The sequence below is a fragment of the Chiloscyllium punctatum genome, chromosome 2 (genome assembly GCF_047496795.1).
Source record: "Chiloscyllium punctatum isolate Juve2018m chromosome 2, sChiPun1.3, whole genome shotgun sequence".
Classification (NCBI taxonomy): domain Eukaryota; kingdom Metazoa; phylum Chordata; class Chondrichthyes; order Orectolobiformes; family Hemiscylliidae; genus Chiloscyllium; species Chiloscyllium punctatum.
The window spans coordinates 91,532,953-91,551,809 of record NC_092740.1 but is presented as its reverse complement, the minus strand read 5'-3'; the positions used below and the strand labels follow the sequence as shown (position 1 = coordinate 91,551,809).

At 39.3% G+C, this 18,857-nt stretch overlaps 1 protein-coding gene across 2 annotated transcripts in view; it reads left to right on the top strand.

The window, feature by feature from the left end:
- frmd3 (FERM domain containing 3) overlaps positions 1-18,857 on the top strand; it is a 218,239-nt gene that overhangs the window by 177,400 nt on the left and 21,982 nt on the right. For both annotated transcript variants that reach the window (XM_072585508.1, XM_072585498.1), the window contains 2 exons: positions 3,725-3,793; positions 5,106-5,227. In XM_072585508.1, the coding sequence (XP_072441609.1) occupies positions 3,725-3,793; positions 5,106-5,227 (191 nt within the window). The remainder of the gene's footprint in view (positions 1-3,724; positions 3,794-5,105; positions 5,228-18,857) is intronic.

Here is an 18,857-nt window from a genome sequence, read left to right as displayed (position 1 = left end):
GACACTATCCTGAGGAACTCCTGCAGACATGTTCTGGAGCTAAGATGACTGACGTCCAGCAACTACAACCATCTTCTTACATGCCAGGTGTGACTCCAATCAGTGGAAAATTTGCCCCTATATCCATTGCTTCCAGTTTTGCTAGGGCTCCATGATGCCACTCTCAGTTGAATGTGACCTTGATGTCAAGGGCTGTCACTTTCGCCTCACCTCTGGAATTCTGCTTTTTTGTCCATGTTTGAACCAAGACTGTAATCATGTAAGGGACTGAGTGGCCCTGGTGGAACCCAAACTGGGTATCAGTGAGCAGGTGCTGCTTGTTAGCACTGTTGATGATACTTTTCATCACTTTACTGATAAATGAGCGTTGATTAATGGAACAGGAATTGGCTCAGTTGGATTTGTTCTACTTTTTATGTTCAAGACATATTTGGGCAATTTTCCACATTGTTAGGTAGATGCTATTGTTGTAAATGTATTGGAACAGTTTGGTTATGGGTTGTCAAGTAATGGAGTACAAGTCTTCTGTACTATTGCTGGAATGTTTTCAGGGCCCATAGAAGTATCCAATACCTCCAGCTGCTTTTGATATCATGTGGCGTTAATCAAATTAGCTGAAGACTGCTATCTTGATGTTGGGGATCACTATATGTGACTGAAAAGGATCTTCCACTCACCTCTTCTGGCTAAAGATTGCTGCAATTGCTTCGCCTTATCTTTTGCACTGATACGTTGGTCTCTTCCATTATTCATGATGGGGATATTTGTACAATCTTCTCCTCCAGTGAGTTGTTTAATTGTCCACCACCATTCATGACTGTACGTGGCAGACCAGCAGTGCTTAAACCTGACCCGTTGTTTCTGGGATCACTTAGCTCTGTCTATCACTTGCTGCTTATCCTGTTTGGCATACACATAATGGAGAAAGTGAGTACTGCAGATGCTGGGGATCAGATTCGAGAGTGTGGTGATGGAAAAGCACAGCAGGTCAGGCAGCATCTGAGGAGTAGGAGAATTGATGTTTCGGGCATAAGCCCGTCATCAGGATATTGTGTTTGGTAGCCTTATTACAGGGAGGCCTGGTGTTGCTCCTGACATGCCCTCCTGCACTCTCCATTGAACCAGGGTTGATCCCCTGGCTTGATGTTAATGATTGACTGGAGCATATGAGGTTGCTGATTGCGCTGAAGCACAATTCTGCAGCTGTTGATGGCCCACGGCACTTCACGGATGGCCAATCTTGAGTTGCTAGATCTGTTTGAAGACTGTTCCATTTAGCATGGTGCTAATGCTACACAACATGATGGAACGTATTCTCAAAGTGAAGGTGTGACTTCATCTCCACAAGAACTGGTCACTTTTACTGAAACTGTCATGGATAGATGCATCTGCAATTTGCAGATTGGTAAGGATGAGACCAATTTTATCTTTCCCTCTTCTTCAGTCTAGAAGTTAAGTCCTTTAGGACCCAACCAGCTTTCTCAGTAACTCCTGCAGCAAATCTCTCACCATGTCTAAATACTTTTACCTTGTGGAACCTTCCCACAAGAGTTTCTTCTGTGGGATTACAGAATTTTCAGTTCTTCCCTGCTGCTGATTGATTGCCAGTGCACCATGAATTAAGATGAGTCTGATGATCTCACATCATGACTCATCATTTTGCATATGAAGTCAAAACAAGTCTGTCTCTCACCATGTGGCAAGGTTCCTGCCACTACTCTCTTTTAAGTGTGGATGTGCACAGGTCCTGCTTTGTCTGGTGTGGGTAAAGGAAAAGCACTTCTTGGTTTAATTAAAAGAGGGTTTTGTATTGACCAAGTAGTTGATGTTAGCAACTAGTTACAGGTTACACTGATATGATAAACATTTTACAAGAACTATGAGAAAGTGCCTCATGTTAGTTCTGACTCTTTTGAGACCTTAAGCTGTTCTGCCCACAAATCTATCCTCAATATGAACCCTTTGGGATCCTTAGGGCCTGTTACAACAGAGATTACATGCACTATGAAAATCTGGACACAATGTGACTCATTGTATTGTGAGGTTTCTCTTCAGTAAAGTCTTTGCCACTCTAACTTAGATAGCCTTTCTCTAACCACAGACTTAATACCAAAAAGTCCCATTTCCCAACAAAAATCAAAGAAGTCCAACAAGTAAGTTTTTCAGTGAACAAATTTACCCAAGAGCATATCAGTCGTTCTTGTGAACCTCAATAGGGCCTTACTAACAGCTGTCTTCCTGGTGCTCCTCCACAATGCTACCTCAATGGACACAACATGGCTGGTGAAAGAGTGCTAACTTCCATTCAAGGAGCTATCTGATGCCTTGAACTGCTCTGGATATCATGGACCCGGTTTCAAACTACACCATCTAAGCATGGATGACATCAATCTGGTTGAGACAAAAGCTAGGACACTGGCTGGGGCCATGAATGCAGTCATCCTGAGAGATGATAATAGGTTTGTGCTCCCTAGTACCATTACCACACATGTGGGCAGGATCATAGCAGTCCACTTAATCAGCTAGGATGCAAACTATTGGACTATCAGGAATTTGCAAGCCCGATGAACATTGAAAGCAACAGCCATGATGGTAGAGCTACATGTTAGCAACCATGCATCTCATGATCTCCATCTGAACTTTGAATGCAACAATTGACATTAGGAGGCCTCTACTAATCTGCTCCTGGCTGATCACCTTACATTCCCAAGCCTTTGGGCTGATATTGGAGACTGCCTTTGACTTACAGTGCCAGGATCCCATACTGAAGAGAGTCTTCGTGGACTTTACTCCCCATAGGACTACTCCACTTAGACTTTGAGACACGAGTTGGTTGATACATATGCATATACATTGATGTGTATATGGCATGTGTATGGCTGGCACATGGAGCAGGTATGAGATTGACATAAGACAATGCCTTGCAATAAAATATGCACTCACTCCCTCTTGACAGTTGATTGCTGACCAGCATGACAGCTGTTTGGCATTATGTCTGCAATAAAGTGCAATGCAGGACAAAGTACTGTGAGCCTTTAAGATGCAGCTGAGGGCAAAAAATCAAACACAAGGCAAGACAAGACCAGGCAGGATGCTGTGAATATTTAAATAGGCATAAAGTGATTGAGTGCTCAGATTAGCTTGGCCCAGTCAGTGAGTTAGGTGCCTATTCCTGAGGACAAAGTGTTTGTGCAACAGCATTACAATCGGTGGTGCCAATGCCCTCCAAATTACAACATTGATGTTCAGAAGTGTATTGTAAGAGGAACAGTGATGTGCCGTGATAGTGCAGAAAGTGGCACATGTCAGCTGCAATGGACATGAATTGCACGTAGCTGCTGCTCATGAACATGTCTGAGATGCTGGGTGTCCAAGATGGAGCTCAGAGAAGCAAGTGGTGAGGAGTTGCTCAGGTATATGCTCAGATTTACATGTCAGGAATTCTCAATGTCTAGTTTCAGTCAAAAGAGTGGGAGAATGGGAACCTGCATTTAATAAGGATGATAATGAGTGATAACTCATTAGTGAGAATCTTGTCTCACCATCCAGGGTTTGGTTGGAAAATGCAAGCTGTCAGTCTCAATGCTGAGAAAAGCTTCACCCTATTTTCCTAAATTTCTGACCACAGTCATATCATTCAGGATCTGAGAAGATTTTGCTTGTTATTTTCATAAGGTTAAACTAGAAATTTGTAAAAAATTAACATTTGTGTTGTTGCTTGTAGTGGAAGAGTTGCAAAAGAGGTTATTGAAGCAAGCACCAAAATTCAGCGCACCCCTCCTGAAGTTCATAGGTAAGACGAAAAATATATACACTTCAAGCTCTTAACACTCAGCAATCCAGCATCCATAGTGAGATTTAGGTCAGAAAACATTCAACATTAGGGAAAAAAAAATAACTTGTATACATTTTGTCAGGAGTCATTCTTGGGAGACGATGAGATTTTCAGAATTCATTTCCTCCCTCAAATCCTTCTTGGATCTCCCTATGCCATCCACCAACCTTGGGTGACATACATTTGTTGATGTCGGCCTGAATCTAGATCTACTATGTTAGTGAGTGTAAGAGTTTATCTCCCATAATTGGGTAAGTGATTGCACCATTCTGCTTCCTCCTACCAGCATATGATCTCAGCAAATGTGTGTGAAAACAAAAAGAACTGACAGTTGTTCAATCCAAATGAGGAGACATCATCAGTTCTCTTTTTAAACCCTATCTTGGTCCTTTGCAATAATCTTTTTTAAGCATGTAGCTACTTCAATTAAATTTAGTTATTCTGATCCAAAATGGAAAAGCACCAATTCCAAGGTCTTCTTGAGTAAAAGAGTAAAGTTTTATTATGTCATAAACCAGAGAAAAATAAGGAAAAGTGACAGAAAATGCATGCACACAAAATATTAGAATATTGTATATTCCTGGTCAAGGGATGGAATCTGTATCAACTTAGCCTGTGTGGCTAAATACCAAGTCAGGTATTTAACCACCAATTATTAGGAAATATGAAAAACAGGCCATACTTCCTACTAAGATTGTATTAATTTGTACTTTGCTATGCCCTTTGTTTTGTGTGTTTATAATATTTTTCTCTCAGAAATTGACTTTTCCCTGCCCTCCTGAAGCAGGAACCAATATTCTGTCCAAGTGGTCATTAGTCACATCTTAGTCTAGCCAGGAATGTTGGCAAAGTATTTGATCAGAGTGTAGCATTGACCAAACTAATTTTGCTTCTCGGATGCTGCCTGAACTGCTGTGCTCTTCCAGCACCACTAATCCAGAAAATAATTTTGCTGTCAGCCAGCTGAGGAAAGACACGTCAGTAGTTGGTTTTGAACCTCTGTCAAGTGATGTTTACTGGTATACTTAATTTCAGATTAAACCTTTTGAAAACTCAAAAATAACACACACAGTAGTTACTATAGAACAATAATGAAAAATCAACACATTTAACATTAAAAATGGTTTTTAAAAAACTAATGGTTGCAGAAGACAGGTTGCTTATGACGATGTATCTAGAAAGGAGAAAACTAAGAATTTGAGTCAGTCTCATACTTAGCATTGTGCAAAGCAAAATTTCAATCTTTTTAACTCTGACATTGTACTTTTAGGTCCACACTTGCCCAAAGTCGGAGTTACAATTCTTTATCCAAGCAGTTGATATTAAGCACTGAGACAACAAAATCATGGCTTCCATCTCCTGATGAATCCGAAGAGCAATCTGCCATGGACGGTGAGAATTCATATTGACTCTCAACTTGATCAGCTTTGTAATTCTAAAAGCAGATACAAAACCTGTATAGATTGAAATCGAATTGGAAACCAGGCCCTTAATCATCCTAATACCTTATTCTTGCTTCATTAGTTTTTGAATGAGCAATATTCAGACTGGTGATACTTGCATGTTCACATCCATGCGAAAGTAATTAAACCAGCTTATATGAGGCAGAACCACAGGAGAAAATACTAACCATTCACAGCCCTCAGTAAGGTAATGGAAGGTTATCAGCACTGTTGAAAATTGTAAACAAGCAGAGATTAAAGAAAAGAAAGTGAATACTATGTGATGTTTTGATAATTTTTGTTTATTAATTCATGGGATGTGGGCAGCGCAGGCCAGGCCAACATTTATTGCCCATCCCTAATTGCCCAGAAGGCAGTTAAGAGTCAACCACATCGCTGTGGGTCTGATGTCACATGTGGGCCAGACCAGGTAAGGATGACAGATTCAATCCCTAAAGGACATTAGTGAACCAGATGGGTATATCCTGACAATTGACAATGGATTCATGGCCATCATTAGACTCTTAATCTTGATTTTTATTGAATTCAAATTCTACCATATGCAGGATTGGCAGGATTTGGAATCCAGGTACCAGAACATTTCATGTGCCTTTGGATTAACAGCCTAGCAATAATACCACAAGGCCGTTGCCTCCCCAAATACAATGGAATCTACCTGTAGTCAGTTTCGGCTTTATTATTTGAGCTAGTTGTGTACAGTCACATTGTTCAAGTCAAATAAGTTAGCAAGTGAGAATGAAGGCCCTTGAGTGTTTATTTTAATTTAGTTAACCAATTTTTTAATCAACCTGTTCAGAGACCTTATTACATACGTCTGGAACAAGTGGCACTTGAACCTTGGTCTCTCAATCCAGGGGTAGGGACACTACCACTACACCATAAGAGGGCCCTAAGTTTCATATCACTAAAGCTAAAGTGAAATATATATAATTGCTATGTGTGTGTAACATTTGTTAATAAGGCAAACATTATTTTTTATACAAGTTTATTAACACACTGTACTGTTTGGTCTGCCTGCTTGAGCATCAAATAGTTTAATCATAAGAATGTGCTACATTTCTACACATAGGTTTCCCTTGTCCCATTGCCACCCATTTTCTGTCCTTTCTGTCCCACTTGACTCAATGACCTAAATCAATTCAATTAGACAGATTTCTGATGAGTAAATCCAGATTTCTGGTCAACAGGCAGGAAGTGGAGTGAAGGCTATAATTAGATCATCTACGATCTTATTGAATTAGGATATAGGTTTGATGGCTGAATGTCCTGCTTTAGATCATGTTTCATCTGATCTTATTTTGAATGGGCTCCAGTCAATGGTGGTTGAAAAATAGAAAGTCAGCTATGACAGCGTGGGTGCAGTCATGTTTACACTTGACAAAGGCATGGAAAACTGTTTCAACAGCACACGATCTGAGGCAGAGTCAGGAGGGGCAATATTGTAGAGCTAATCCTGCAGATGTGGAGTTGGCATATTATCTCAGGGTTAAAAAGCAAATCAAAGTTGCAAGTTAATTGGTTCAGTGCAATAATGACCACAGAGACAAATGGAGTTGTTGGCTAAAAAATGGAATTTGTGCTCTGAACAAAGACAATGGTTTCAACCTTTCCACTATTTAGTTGGGGGAAATTCCTCTTCCTGTAGTACTGAATGTTGAACAGTGTGACAGATCAAAGAGTAGTGGGGTTGAGCATAGTAATGGTCACTTAGAGCTGGTGTTGTCAGCATACATGGGGTACCAGATGTTTGTTTTTGGATGGTGTTATTGTCACTAATGCAGAACAGAAATAAGAGAGGGCCAGGGAAGAATTCTTGGTGAACTTTAGTGCTACTGATGTGAGAGTGAGAAGTGAAGACATTGCAGATATTTATCTGCATGTGATCAGACAATTAGGAAAAGAACCAGATGAGTCTAGTCCTAACCAGCTGGAGAATAGAAGAGAAGCAATGGGGGAGCATAATACGATCAATCATGTCAAAGGCTGCAGACAGGCCCAGCAAATACACTATGGAAGCCTACCTGCATTACAGCACTGGATATTGCACCTATTGTGGAGGAGTTTAGCAAAGCTATTGACTTGCTTGTCACAGGCAAAGCTCTAGATGCTGATGTTTAAGTGCCTGAATTTGTCAACCATAGGATATCAACTCCTAAAGTATCCAAATAAACTTCTTGGTATTTCTTGGAGGGATCAAGCCCCAGCATAGGCATGATGTCAAGGTTTAACTGTGTACAAGAATAAGGGCAACTGCAGGAATTGCAACAACTGTTGAAGTAACTCCCTGCTCGGCATTTAGAAAAGTATATGCCAATACTGCCATGTAGATCAGACCATAGAATTCCAGTGTGGTTTCTGACTGGAAGATCTACACCTGATGTGATCTTCTCAGTCCAGAAATTGTATGAGAAATGCCATGAAGAAAAGAAATAATTACATATTGTGTTTATCAATCACACAAGGAATTTGATTGTGTGAGCAGAGGCTCTCTATTTTAGCCCCTGGAGAAAATTGGCTGCCTGTTGAAGCTACTCAGTGTGATCTCCTTTCTCCACAAGAACATGATGGTAAGATCAGCTTTGTCAAGGCAATATCGGGATCTTTTGAGCTGCACGGGATCAAAAAAGTTTTGTTGTGGCATTAACACTTATGATATTTTTCTCTTTGCTGCTGTTATATGCCTTCAGGCCATCTACAGGGGGTATGCTCACTTACACACCAGAACTGACAGAAAGCTGTTCGGACTTGCCTAACATACAAATCCAAATTAGAGTGTTGCTATACATTAACAATGTCATACTAATGTTGCATATTGAGAAACACATGTACTGGAAAATGGACAGACTCTATCATGACTGTGAAGAGTTCTGTTTGATGATCATCACCAGGAAGACAAATATCATAGTCCATGAAATTGCCATACTGCCAACTGTCAGTATTGTCAAATGATGCTGGAGTTACTGCCAACTTTGAGAAAGTCAGGACTGCATATGTTAGAGATCAGAGGTGAGAATGTGGTGCTAGAAAAGCACAGCAGGTCAGGCAGCATCCAAGGAGCAGGAGAATCGATGTTTCGGGCATAACCCCTTCATCAGGGATCCAAATGAAGGGCTTATGACCAAAACGTCAATTCTCCTGCTCCTTGGATGCTGCCTGACCTGCTGTACTTTTCCAGCACCACACTCTCTTACTGACAACTCTGCATATTTAGGTTCCACAATCACTAGCAATCTGTCACTTGATGCTGAAGATAACAGCTGCAGATTTTGCTATATAGATGTTATGTCCAAGCTGGGTAAGAGAGTGTGAAACAGTAGCATCAATACCTCTGTTACATGGGTGCCTATAATGCAGAAGGAATAAAACAAGTAAAATTTGCAAATGGTGAACATTGACCTGGCCCAACTAGTGTCATATACCTTAAAATGGAGCTCCTGTACAATTAGTCTTTTAATTTCCATGTATTATGTTTTTATTGATTCTTCCCACTGGGAAGCAAGATACAAAGATGGTGGATATTGACACTGACAACTGGGCGACAGTTACTGAGAGCCATGAACTCTGCAGGTTGACTGTTTGGAAGGCATTGGAAAAAGAAGCAGAAGCAAAACGCTCAACTGGCTAAGAAGGTCAAGGGCCCAGAAAAATCAGAGGCCAGTAAGTCATGAACCTTCTTAGCTCACTGTCTTGTTCTGCAGCAAATGCAGTAGGTACTGCCATGGTAGATTAGAACTTCTGAGCGGCACCAGACAATGCTTAAATTAATTGACTACCACAATGCAAAGCATTGTTGTACATTGGGAAATTGCCTAAGTGACCAAAAGCATGACTGTGCTTGACTACATTTGAAACATTTAGTGGACAGAAAAGTAATTAATAAGTTGGTGTGCAAACAAGTTTCTCAGAGTTGCAAAGCCATAATGATTAAAACATAGTAATATCTTTAATACCCTTTTAATATCTTTATCCTTTTAAATGTACAATAATGGTTTAGACTGCACTGGTGGGATTCCGTAATTTAAAAATGAAAAGATTTATGGAAGTTAACAAACAGAGACTTATCAAAATTAAATAAAAATATCATTACTAAGGTGATAATGCATTCCAGCCCTTGTGGTACCCACCAGTCACTAAAGGCATCTTTTGGTCTGATGGACACTGTATGATCCCCTCTATGGACACCCAAGCATGGTTTTGGCCTGAAATGTCGGCTTTCCTGTTCCTCGGATGCTGTCTGACATGCTGTGCTCTTTCACCATCGCAGCTATTGGCTATGACCCCTTCCACTGCCCACTGCCTGGACCTGTTGATGGCAACCTTGGTCAGGCCCAGGAACAGGTCCACGAAGAAACTACCCACTCTCCTCAGCACAGATTGCCCATGCATCAGGAGCATTGGGCTAAAGTAGAAATAAAAATGTAAAAGTAGCCTCTTTAAGAAACTAAATAAGGGCTGCAAATGAAAACATTCAGCATAAACATGAAATACAGCTTTCTCCAGGCCACAAAAAACTGCACGTGGCCTGGCACCCAATGAATCTATTTAAACACTTATTGCATAGGACCATCGTATGCAATACTCTCCATCGGAGATCACTAATCTTAATGTTTACCCACTGATACTCATGTAGCTATGCGTTGATACAAGCTGAGACTGTTACACAGTGACACTTGGTGGCTGGAGCTTGCAATTGTAGACAGTCACAAACTTTCTTTATGAATTTCCAAAATATAACTTTCTCTTAGTTCTGTAGCTAAAGTTATGTGGCATTTAACAATGAAAAGTCTTAATATCATTTCACCTATAAGTGTAACATATATGGTCAAATTATGACAATACAGATATTCTATGTAAAAGTAGTATCATGTTAGACAAAACAGTCTCCTGTGCTGTGTGATACTGTAACATGGCACCTTTTAAGGCATTTTGAAATGAAATGCAGTAACCACTCAGCAATAATTAGTCGATATGTGGCCATGTTGCAAACAAGCAGTCAAATTAGGGATTGACAATGGAGGATAAGGGGACAAGGAGATAAGGGGAGGAAAAACCAAGCAGGGGAGAGGAAAAGTGAGAAGAAGGAAAGGCATAAGGGGAAGCCAAAGAGAAGTGAGAGGAATATAATTTTGATGATGAAGGGAGAGCAAAGAGTAGAAGAAAGCAGAGAAACCAATCAGTTGGAAAGGGGAATAATAGCTCATGGAAAATGTATTGGGGATGGGTGGGGGTTGGGTAATAAGGATAATAGCAGTTGGCAGTGTTGAAAGAAGTGAAACAACAGATGGGAAGCCAATGAGGAGCAAATTCAGTCAGCGGAAAGAAAGGGATTAACAGCTAGCTCAGAGGTGCAAAGGAAAATTACAGTTAATGAGGACTTGTTTATTGGGAGAGTAATTTTCAACTTTGTCTTAATTTCCTTTGTTAATTGCATGCTTAAATGCTAGTGCTTGCAATTTCTACTTCTAGATTTGAGTTAACCAATTATTAATTTTATTATTTATATTATTATTTATTAATAATAAAATTAATAATAATTGGTTAACTCAAATCTAGAAGTAGAAATTGAAGCAAGAGCATTTATTATTATTCAGTAAAGTATTATTACTGAAAATAATGATATTTTCAGTATTATCTAAGTGGAAATAATACTGAAAATAGCATAACTTTACAAACCTCTCTTCAAAACAAAAATTTCTCAATCTTTTCATCATCTTATGAAATCATCTTCTTAATAACTTTGACACCCTTCTAATAGTAGTACCCAAAATCCAGACACAATATTCTGAATGTTATTTTCAAATAATTTTTATGGGGCTGAATGTAACATTTCCTACTTGTGCTTATGGGGTCATTAAAGCACAAAGAGGCTATTTGCCTGTCAAGTCATTGCTGGCTCTCTGGAGAACACGCCAGTGTGTCCCTTGTGAGGCGCTTTCGGTCATGGCTGACCATGGGTTGCATCTTTGTTGTTCTAGCTTTCTGCTTCCCTGAAGCAATGTCGTTTGTGACTGAAGAGACCAATGCTGGCATGACAGTCCCGGTCGCAGAGGTCACATCTATATGTGTTCGTTGATCTGCTAGAGCTGCCGCACTCTTTCCTGCATATCTGCTTGTCTGCTACAGCACTCATCAGCTTCTTTTCCCCTGTTTTGTGGTGTTGGTTCAAGGTGCTTCTTCATCTCATGTGGTCAGCTGCAAGCCTTTCCCAGGACTCCGTAATGATAACAAGCGCCTTCATGTCCATCATGCAGATGTCCTTGTAGCACAGCTGGGAACACCCTGTGGGTCTTCATAGAGGATATCCTTTGGGATGCAGCCATCCTCTATGCGTGTTCCAGCCAATGCAGTCTCCCCTGCCTGAGCAGAGTGTACATGCTGGGAAGGCCAGCGCAAGATAGGACCGCTGCGTTGGACACTCTGTCTTGCCAGGATATGCCCAGGATACGTCAGATAATCCTCAAATGAAAGGTTGTCAGTCTCCTCTCCTGTCTGGCATATGTGGTCCACATTTCACTGCCGTACAGCAGTGTGCGTATGACGCAGGCGTTGAAGACTGACATTTTTGTCTTCACTGTCAGCTTGGGATTGTCCATATTCAAATCGTGAGACGAGCAAGAGTTGAGGCTGCTTTTCCAATCCTCTTGTTAATCTCTGTGTCCAAGGAGAGGTTGTCAGTATTGGTAGAACCAAGGTACGTAAACTGATGGACGATGTTGAGAACATAGTCGTCGAAGGTGATGACCAGCGGTGCTCCTGTGTCCTGTCCCAGATGATTATATTCTTCAGAAATACTTGCAAGTGTGGGAGAAGTGATCTGTCATGATTGAAGTTCTGGCTCGGTGTGTGTTGCAACTACAGCAGCATCGGCAAACAGCACATCCCTAATGAGTGCCACATGTACTTTTATCTTGCCTCTGAGGCAGGCCAGGTTTGCTTATGCCCGAAACATCGATTCTCTTGCTCCTTGGATGCAGTTTGGTCAGCTGTGCTTTTCTAACACCACATTCTCGACTCTGATCTCCAACATCTGCAGTCCTTGCTTTCTCTAGGTTGAAGAGCCTGCCATCTGATCTAGTGTGTAGGTAAATCCCCTCCGTTGTGGTGCAAAAGGCATGTTTCAGGAGCACAGCAAAAAATCCCAAAGAGTGTGGGAGTGAGGACAGTCTTTTTTGACACTGCTGTGGATGTCGAAGGGCTCAGAAGAGCTGCCGTTGAACTGCACTGTCCCTTTCATGTTACCATGGAAGGATTCTATCATGTCCCATTCCCTACAACTTTAATTTTCTCAAATGCCTATCCAGTTTCCTTTTGAAATATTGATTGTCTTTGCTTCAACCATCTTTGTAGGTAGAAAGTTCCAGGTTATGACTGAATTCTCCAACACACATTCCTACCTATCTTTAATTAGGGTTCACTAGTCATTGCACAATCAGCTAATTGGAACAAATTTCGTTGTCTACCTGAACTAAGCTTGCCACGATTGTCAGTTTTGTCAAGTTTTCCTTTCATTTCTTTTACTCTAAGGAAAACAGCCCAGCTTCTCTAACTCAACCTTGTACCTAAAACCTGTCATCCTGGAACCATTCTGGTAAATCTCCTTTGCATATTCTCAAGGACCCTCACAGTCTTCCAAAAATATGGTGACCAGGCTGGATGCAATACCCTATTTATGGCTTAACACTTTATAAGGGTTGAATGTATTTTTCTTGCTTTCGTACTCACTCCCTATATTTGTCAAGCCCAAGATCCCAAAAGGTTTGTTATTTGCTCTCTCATTATGTCCTGCACCCAAAAGGATCTAAGCACAAATGTGTGGGTCCTTCTTTCCCTGGACAGTCTTTAGACTTGTACTATTAAATTTATACTCCCTCTTCATATCCTCAAAGTGTGTCACATCACATTTTTCTAATTCAAATTATATCTGCTACTTGTCTACCCATTCTGCTAGCCTATCTATGATCTGCTGCAATGGTTAAGATTCAGATGTAGACTTTATTATCAAATGTATTCAAATACAAAAGTACAGGAATACAGTGAAAGGTTTTTCAATGTCACCACACACGATGCCATCTTAGGTACAAGTACCTAGGCATAAAAACTTAAGAACTAAGTTATTCATATTGCACCTTGGGGAAGACCACTGTCTACCACCTTTCAGTTAGGAAATGCTTTACTATTTCCTATCTTTAAGCTTTTGTTTATCCAAACTAACAGTGACCCTCATAATCAACAAGATCAAGAAAAGTTCACCTTTTATAATTCCGTGCTGGCCTTTCTTGGTGAATGCTCCCAAAACAAAACAATCTGAGAAAGGGTCACTCAAGCAGAAACGTTAACTCTGATTTCTCTCCACAGATGCTGCTAGACCTGCTGATCTTTCCCAGCAATTTCTATTGTTGTCTTTGATTTACAGCATCTAAGTTCTTTCAGTTTTTAAATCAAATTAATTAAGTATTCTTGTTTTGCCCTCTGTCTTGAAATATACAATACAGGTAGTTCTTCTATAATGCGATAGTTGCATTCTTCCGCAACTCTGTGTTATAGAAAAATCACATTTTGCCGACTCTTTGAACATGGTTTCTAATGTAATTGTGTTACAACCAACAGATGTTTTAAAAGTTTGTGCTTCAGAAAGTGTCCTCATTTCATCAATAGCATTATAGTGCATTTGCGTCAACGAAACGCATGTTATAGCAGAATGACCTGCACCCCTTACATCTTTAATGGAACCTATTACACTTCTTCCACCCCATTATTCTTTACCTCCTCATTGTTACAACTCAGGTGGGAGGAAATCAAGTCCCATTTCTCCACAAGGTACTGCAAAAGTATAAGAATCATAATCAATCACAAACAAGATCGATTTGTTTCTGTTTATCACTGTTAATTAGAAGAAAGACTTTCACTAAACGTTTTAATCAGCAAAAAAATACATGTTTATTCGAGGAAAAAAAATTCCTCAAGCAACTCATAAAACTGGTTATCAAACTACCATACAAATTAGCCCTTTAATTCTTCCTTTTAATTCCAAGCACACATACATTTATACACAAAGCAAAGTTATGGCTGACGCAGCTCTGCAGGACAATTATGAATAGAAAAGATATGGAAACCCTATGGATAAAGATTTCAAACTGAAAGAGTAAAATGAAGTAACTTTCTCATAGTTCCCTTGGATTCTTGTCAACAGGCTCAAGATGGAAAATCTTCAGAGCAGATTTCAGATACAGATGAAAAATGGAAGACCTTATATTTGAAACTGAATCAGTTTTTGTTTCAAACTATTCTGTTAAAACATAATAGAGAGTCCTGCTTTCACCTTCAAGTTCTGACTCTTACAAACTATGAGAGACCGTACACCATCCTAGCAAACCTCTCTAACAACTATCTACAGCTTTTCAGTGTGTACTGATAAAACACACATTCTATCAGTCCAGAGACTATTACTGGATGACAAGAGCAGTGACCCATTCAGGTTTTTCAGGTATGTTTGCTCAACAATTAAAGCAATAAAACTCCACCCTTATCACTCTCTAAAATATTGCTGGAGACTGCCTTCCAAAGTCACCTTTTCTTTTGTAAATAGCAAATACACTATAGTTTCCTTTAACGTGTTAATCGCAGTTCCGGGAAATCACATGATAAATTCTTTGCAATCCAGTAATGTTCAAAGTCCATTTTCCAGTTCACATAATTCATAATCTCATAATCCCTGCAACATCTATTTGTCTAATCTAACAGTTTGTTTGTCAAGTCACACAGAGTTAAATATACTTTCTCTTCTAATGTCATTTGCAAATTTTTGTATGGTACCAAAGTCCAGATTGTGAATACAGATAACGCATTAACACTGATTCTGTCAAATACTTTATTCATCAATCCTCTAGACTGAAAAGCATCCATTAATCCTTCTTGTTTCTTGTCCATTTTCCAATAGATGCAGTTTCATTTGGACAAATGTGATGTATTACATTTTGGTAAAACAAACAGGGGCAGGTCTTATACAGTTAATGGTAGGGCCTAGGTAATGCTGAAAAGTTTGGCAGTGGATGACTCTCCAGCATCTGCAGTCCTCACTTTCTCTCTGGGTAGTGTTGTAGAACAGAGGGACATAAAGGTTCAGGTACAAAGTTCTTTGAAATTTATGTCACAGGTAGATAGGGTAGTTAAGAAGGAATTTATCATGCTTGCCTTCATTGCTGAGAACTTTGAGTATAGGAGTTGGGACATCATGCTGAGGTTGTACAGGATGTTGATGATGTCTCTTCTGGAATACTGTGTGCAGTTCTAGTCGCCCTGTTATAGGAAGGATATTATTTAATTAGAGAGGGTTCAGAAAAGATTGACCAGGATGTTGACAAGAATAGAGGGTTTGAGTTATAAAAATAGGCTGGGCATTCTTTCAGTGGAACACAGGAGGTTGAGGGGCGACCTTTACAGAAGTTTGTAAAATCACGAGGGGTATAGATAAGCTGAATAGCAAAGCTCTTTTCCCTAAAGCGGGGAAGTTCAAAACTAGGTGGCATATTTTTAAGGTAACTTTCCCTTTATGAATCTGTATTGATGGTCTTAATTAACCAATATCTTTAAGTACGTTATTAGATAAATTAATTTTGTCCTGGTCTTAAGAACATACACACAACTGATTTGCATTTTGCAAATCTATATTAACTGTCCTTAATTGAATCATATTTTTCTTAGTCAGCATTAATTTTATTATATTTTATACTTGCAAGGGAATTAACCATTGCCAGGTAACATATTCAGTTTTTTTTTCCTTTTCCTGTTTCTTGAACAAACACTTTGCATTTTTTGCAGTCCTTTGAAAGTACTCCCAACTTTCAACATTTTGGAATGTTTGCACAGTTCAGCTGTGAGTTCCTGCTGTTATTTCTCTGATTTTCCTTGGTATACCGGAATAACATCAGCACCTAGTGCCTGTACTACTTCAAATGGAGAGATGCTTGTGTAATGTTTATGTCACTGTTATAGTAATCCAGCAGCCCAAGCTAATGAGACATTAAATGGGACAAAACCCAACTGGAAACTGATGAATTTAAATTCAGTTAGTAAAATCTAAAATAATCTGTGTGACACCTTAACAAATACCTTTTGAAAATCGTGGACAGAACACACACTTCATTTCCCTAATCAAAGGACTGCATTATTTTCTCAATTTGTCTGTTATAGATCCATGTTAGTTGCTCTGAGTTAATCCATATGTTATAAGTAGATTTCATGCTCTGAATCATTTGGAGTGCATCTTTCAGTATTGCCCAATGTGTAGTAAAATAATGGCATGACTAAGGGATTGTAACTGTGAATACGTTCGACACACGTCAGCTACTAGATAATTGTTTGCATCATTATGTATACCCTGCTTCCTTAAAGCAGGCTAATTAGCACCCTGTCAAGAAACTGCTAAATTTGAAACCAATAACTTTATTGTCATGAAGTATCTGGATGAATACTGTATAGTTTGAACAATAAAGACAATCAATTTCCTGTAGTGCTATAAGCAAATAAAGGGTAATAAAGTTAACACCTTGTTCATCTCTAGCTATAGTCCATTTTTTACTTAAACTACTCTGAAACTAGCTGCTCTAGATGTTAAGGACTAGCAATTCATAGATTCTACATTTGTTTCATTGGAATAAAATAGGTTTCTGAAGATACTTCACAACATGGGCTTGTGCACATTCTGTACTGCCATAATATGAAGGCCCCAGCACATAGCTGTCCATGGTCCACAGCTGGAACAGGATTAGGGATGGAGAGCATAAGCAATGGGGAACTTAACACCTATTGTAGAATGCCATAACAAAATTAGGCTGCCACAAATGAAGCTGACACCATAGATAACCCTGGCTGCAGTAAGTGATTACAGACTTTGAGGTTAAAGTTGAGCTTGGTTATATCAATTTTTGGGATACCAAGTGCCCTTTAAGAATTCAACGTGGTAGCTAACCTCTGTAGGGATAGTGCAGAAGGGGCAGATCAAAACAGATTTGCTGCCTCTCAGACTGCCATTGCTAAAAAGGGGTTTCAGCAGCATGAAGGACTTCTACCACCACCCCAACTTCCGTGTTGCAAGAGCAACATTTAGAATCAGTATTGTGGGTACCATGACCAGACTGAAATAATCATTTTGAGAAATTCTGAGATCATTGATTCTTGTGGTTTCCAGTTCCATTGCTTCTACCAATGCTTGAATTGTCCATTGGACAGCCATGAGTAAATTGTGTTAGAAATAATTACCACACAATTTACTACAGTAGCATATGAAATAATCGTTCTAAGTAATGCTGTTCCCAGAAATAAATTTTGGAATCTTGGTGGGAGGAAGGGGAAGGAAGAGGGATCTGGAAAGTCAAGTCTCCACCATCCATGGAATGCAATAGATTGTGGGGCCATGGAGATACATACACAGTGACAGAGGCACATGTTATTTTCTGGCTGGCCTGATCCAGGCAAATACCTGGGGTTGTGGCCTATGAATCTTTGGGGTTGGTGCTTTTAGGAATGGAGAAATAAAATTTACAGAAATCTTCCAACTGTTATCAAAGTATAAAAATTATATAAACACTTCCAATAAACATCTTCTGTTTAATAACAGTCATTAATTAGTAAATTTTAATGAAAAAGCTTTGGACTAGAAACTACTGACTGAGACAGTTTGTGACTAATAAACTGATGTGGAGCCATTGAATGAAAATAGTTTCAATGTTAAGCAATGTTAGTATCTTAACAAGAGGGTATTCCTCAAAACCTGGGACATTTTTATACTGTTACAACTAGTATGTAAATTTTATAGATATTCACTGGATTGTATGTATCATTGCAAAGTGTCATAAGGCACTTCACACAAGTGTTATCAAACAAAACTTGACATCACATTATTGTAGCTATATGATTTAAATATGTAATAACATCAGCCCCTCAAACCACAGATCTAACAGGTGTTTGCCAAGGGAGGCAATCAATCATCTTCTGAATTCAGCCCAACAGCTGACACTGCTCCCAGGCTTTCCTAATAGTCCCTGTGGTATTTAAAATTCTAATCATAAAGCTACTTATCTGTTATTGATCAGGGAAATTATGCTGAGGATCAGCTTGGAAGCATTATTAAGATCATGAAAGTTGGACACATCATTCTGTCTCTCAATCTCAGTTAAAATTGGTTCCAATGATTTCAAGGTCAGGATGAAGAAAAGATAATGGATTTTATGCTTAATGGACAGGATCAAGAGAATCTCACATTTCAGAATATTAAACTGTACGATCATGAGATGCCATCTACTCAGATCACATTCTTCATGCAAACTGGTTATTTATATAACATCAAATAGTTGTATTATCCACAGAACACAGACTATTTGTCCTAGTTGTTCATACAAGCATCCTTTTGTGCCTCAATGTCTAACTCAAAAACATATCCTGCTGTTCCTTCCTGTTAGTATTTATGTATTTTTTTAAATGTATTTAAGCTGTTCATTCAACTACTTCTGGTGGTGCACGTTCAAGATTCATACCACTTTTCAGTAAGTTTCTCCTTAATT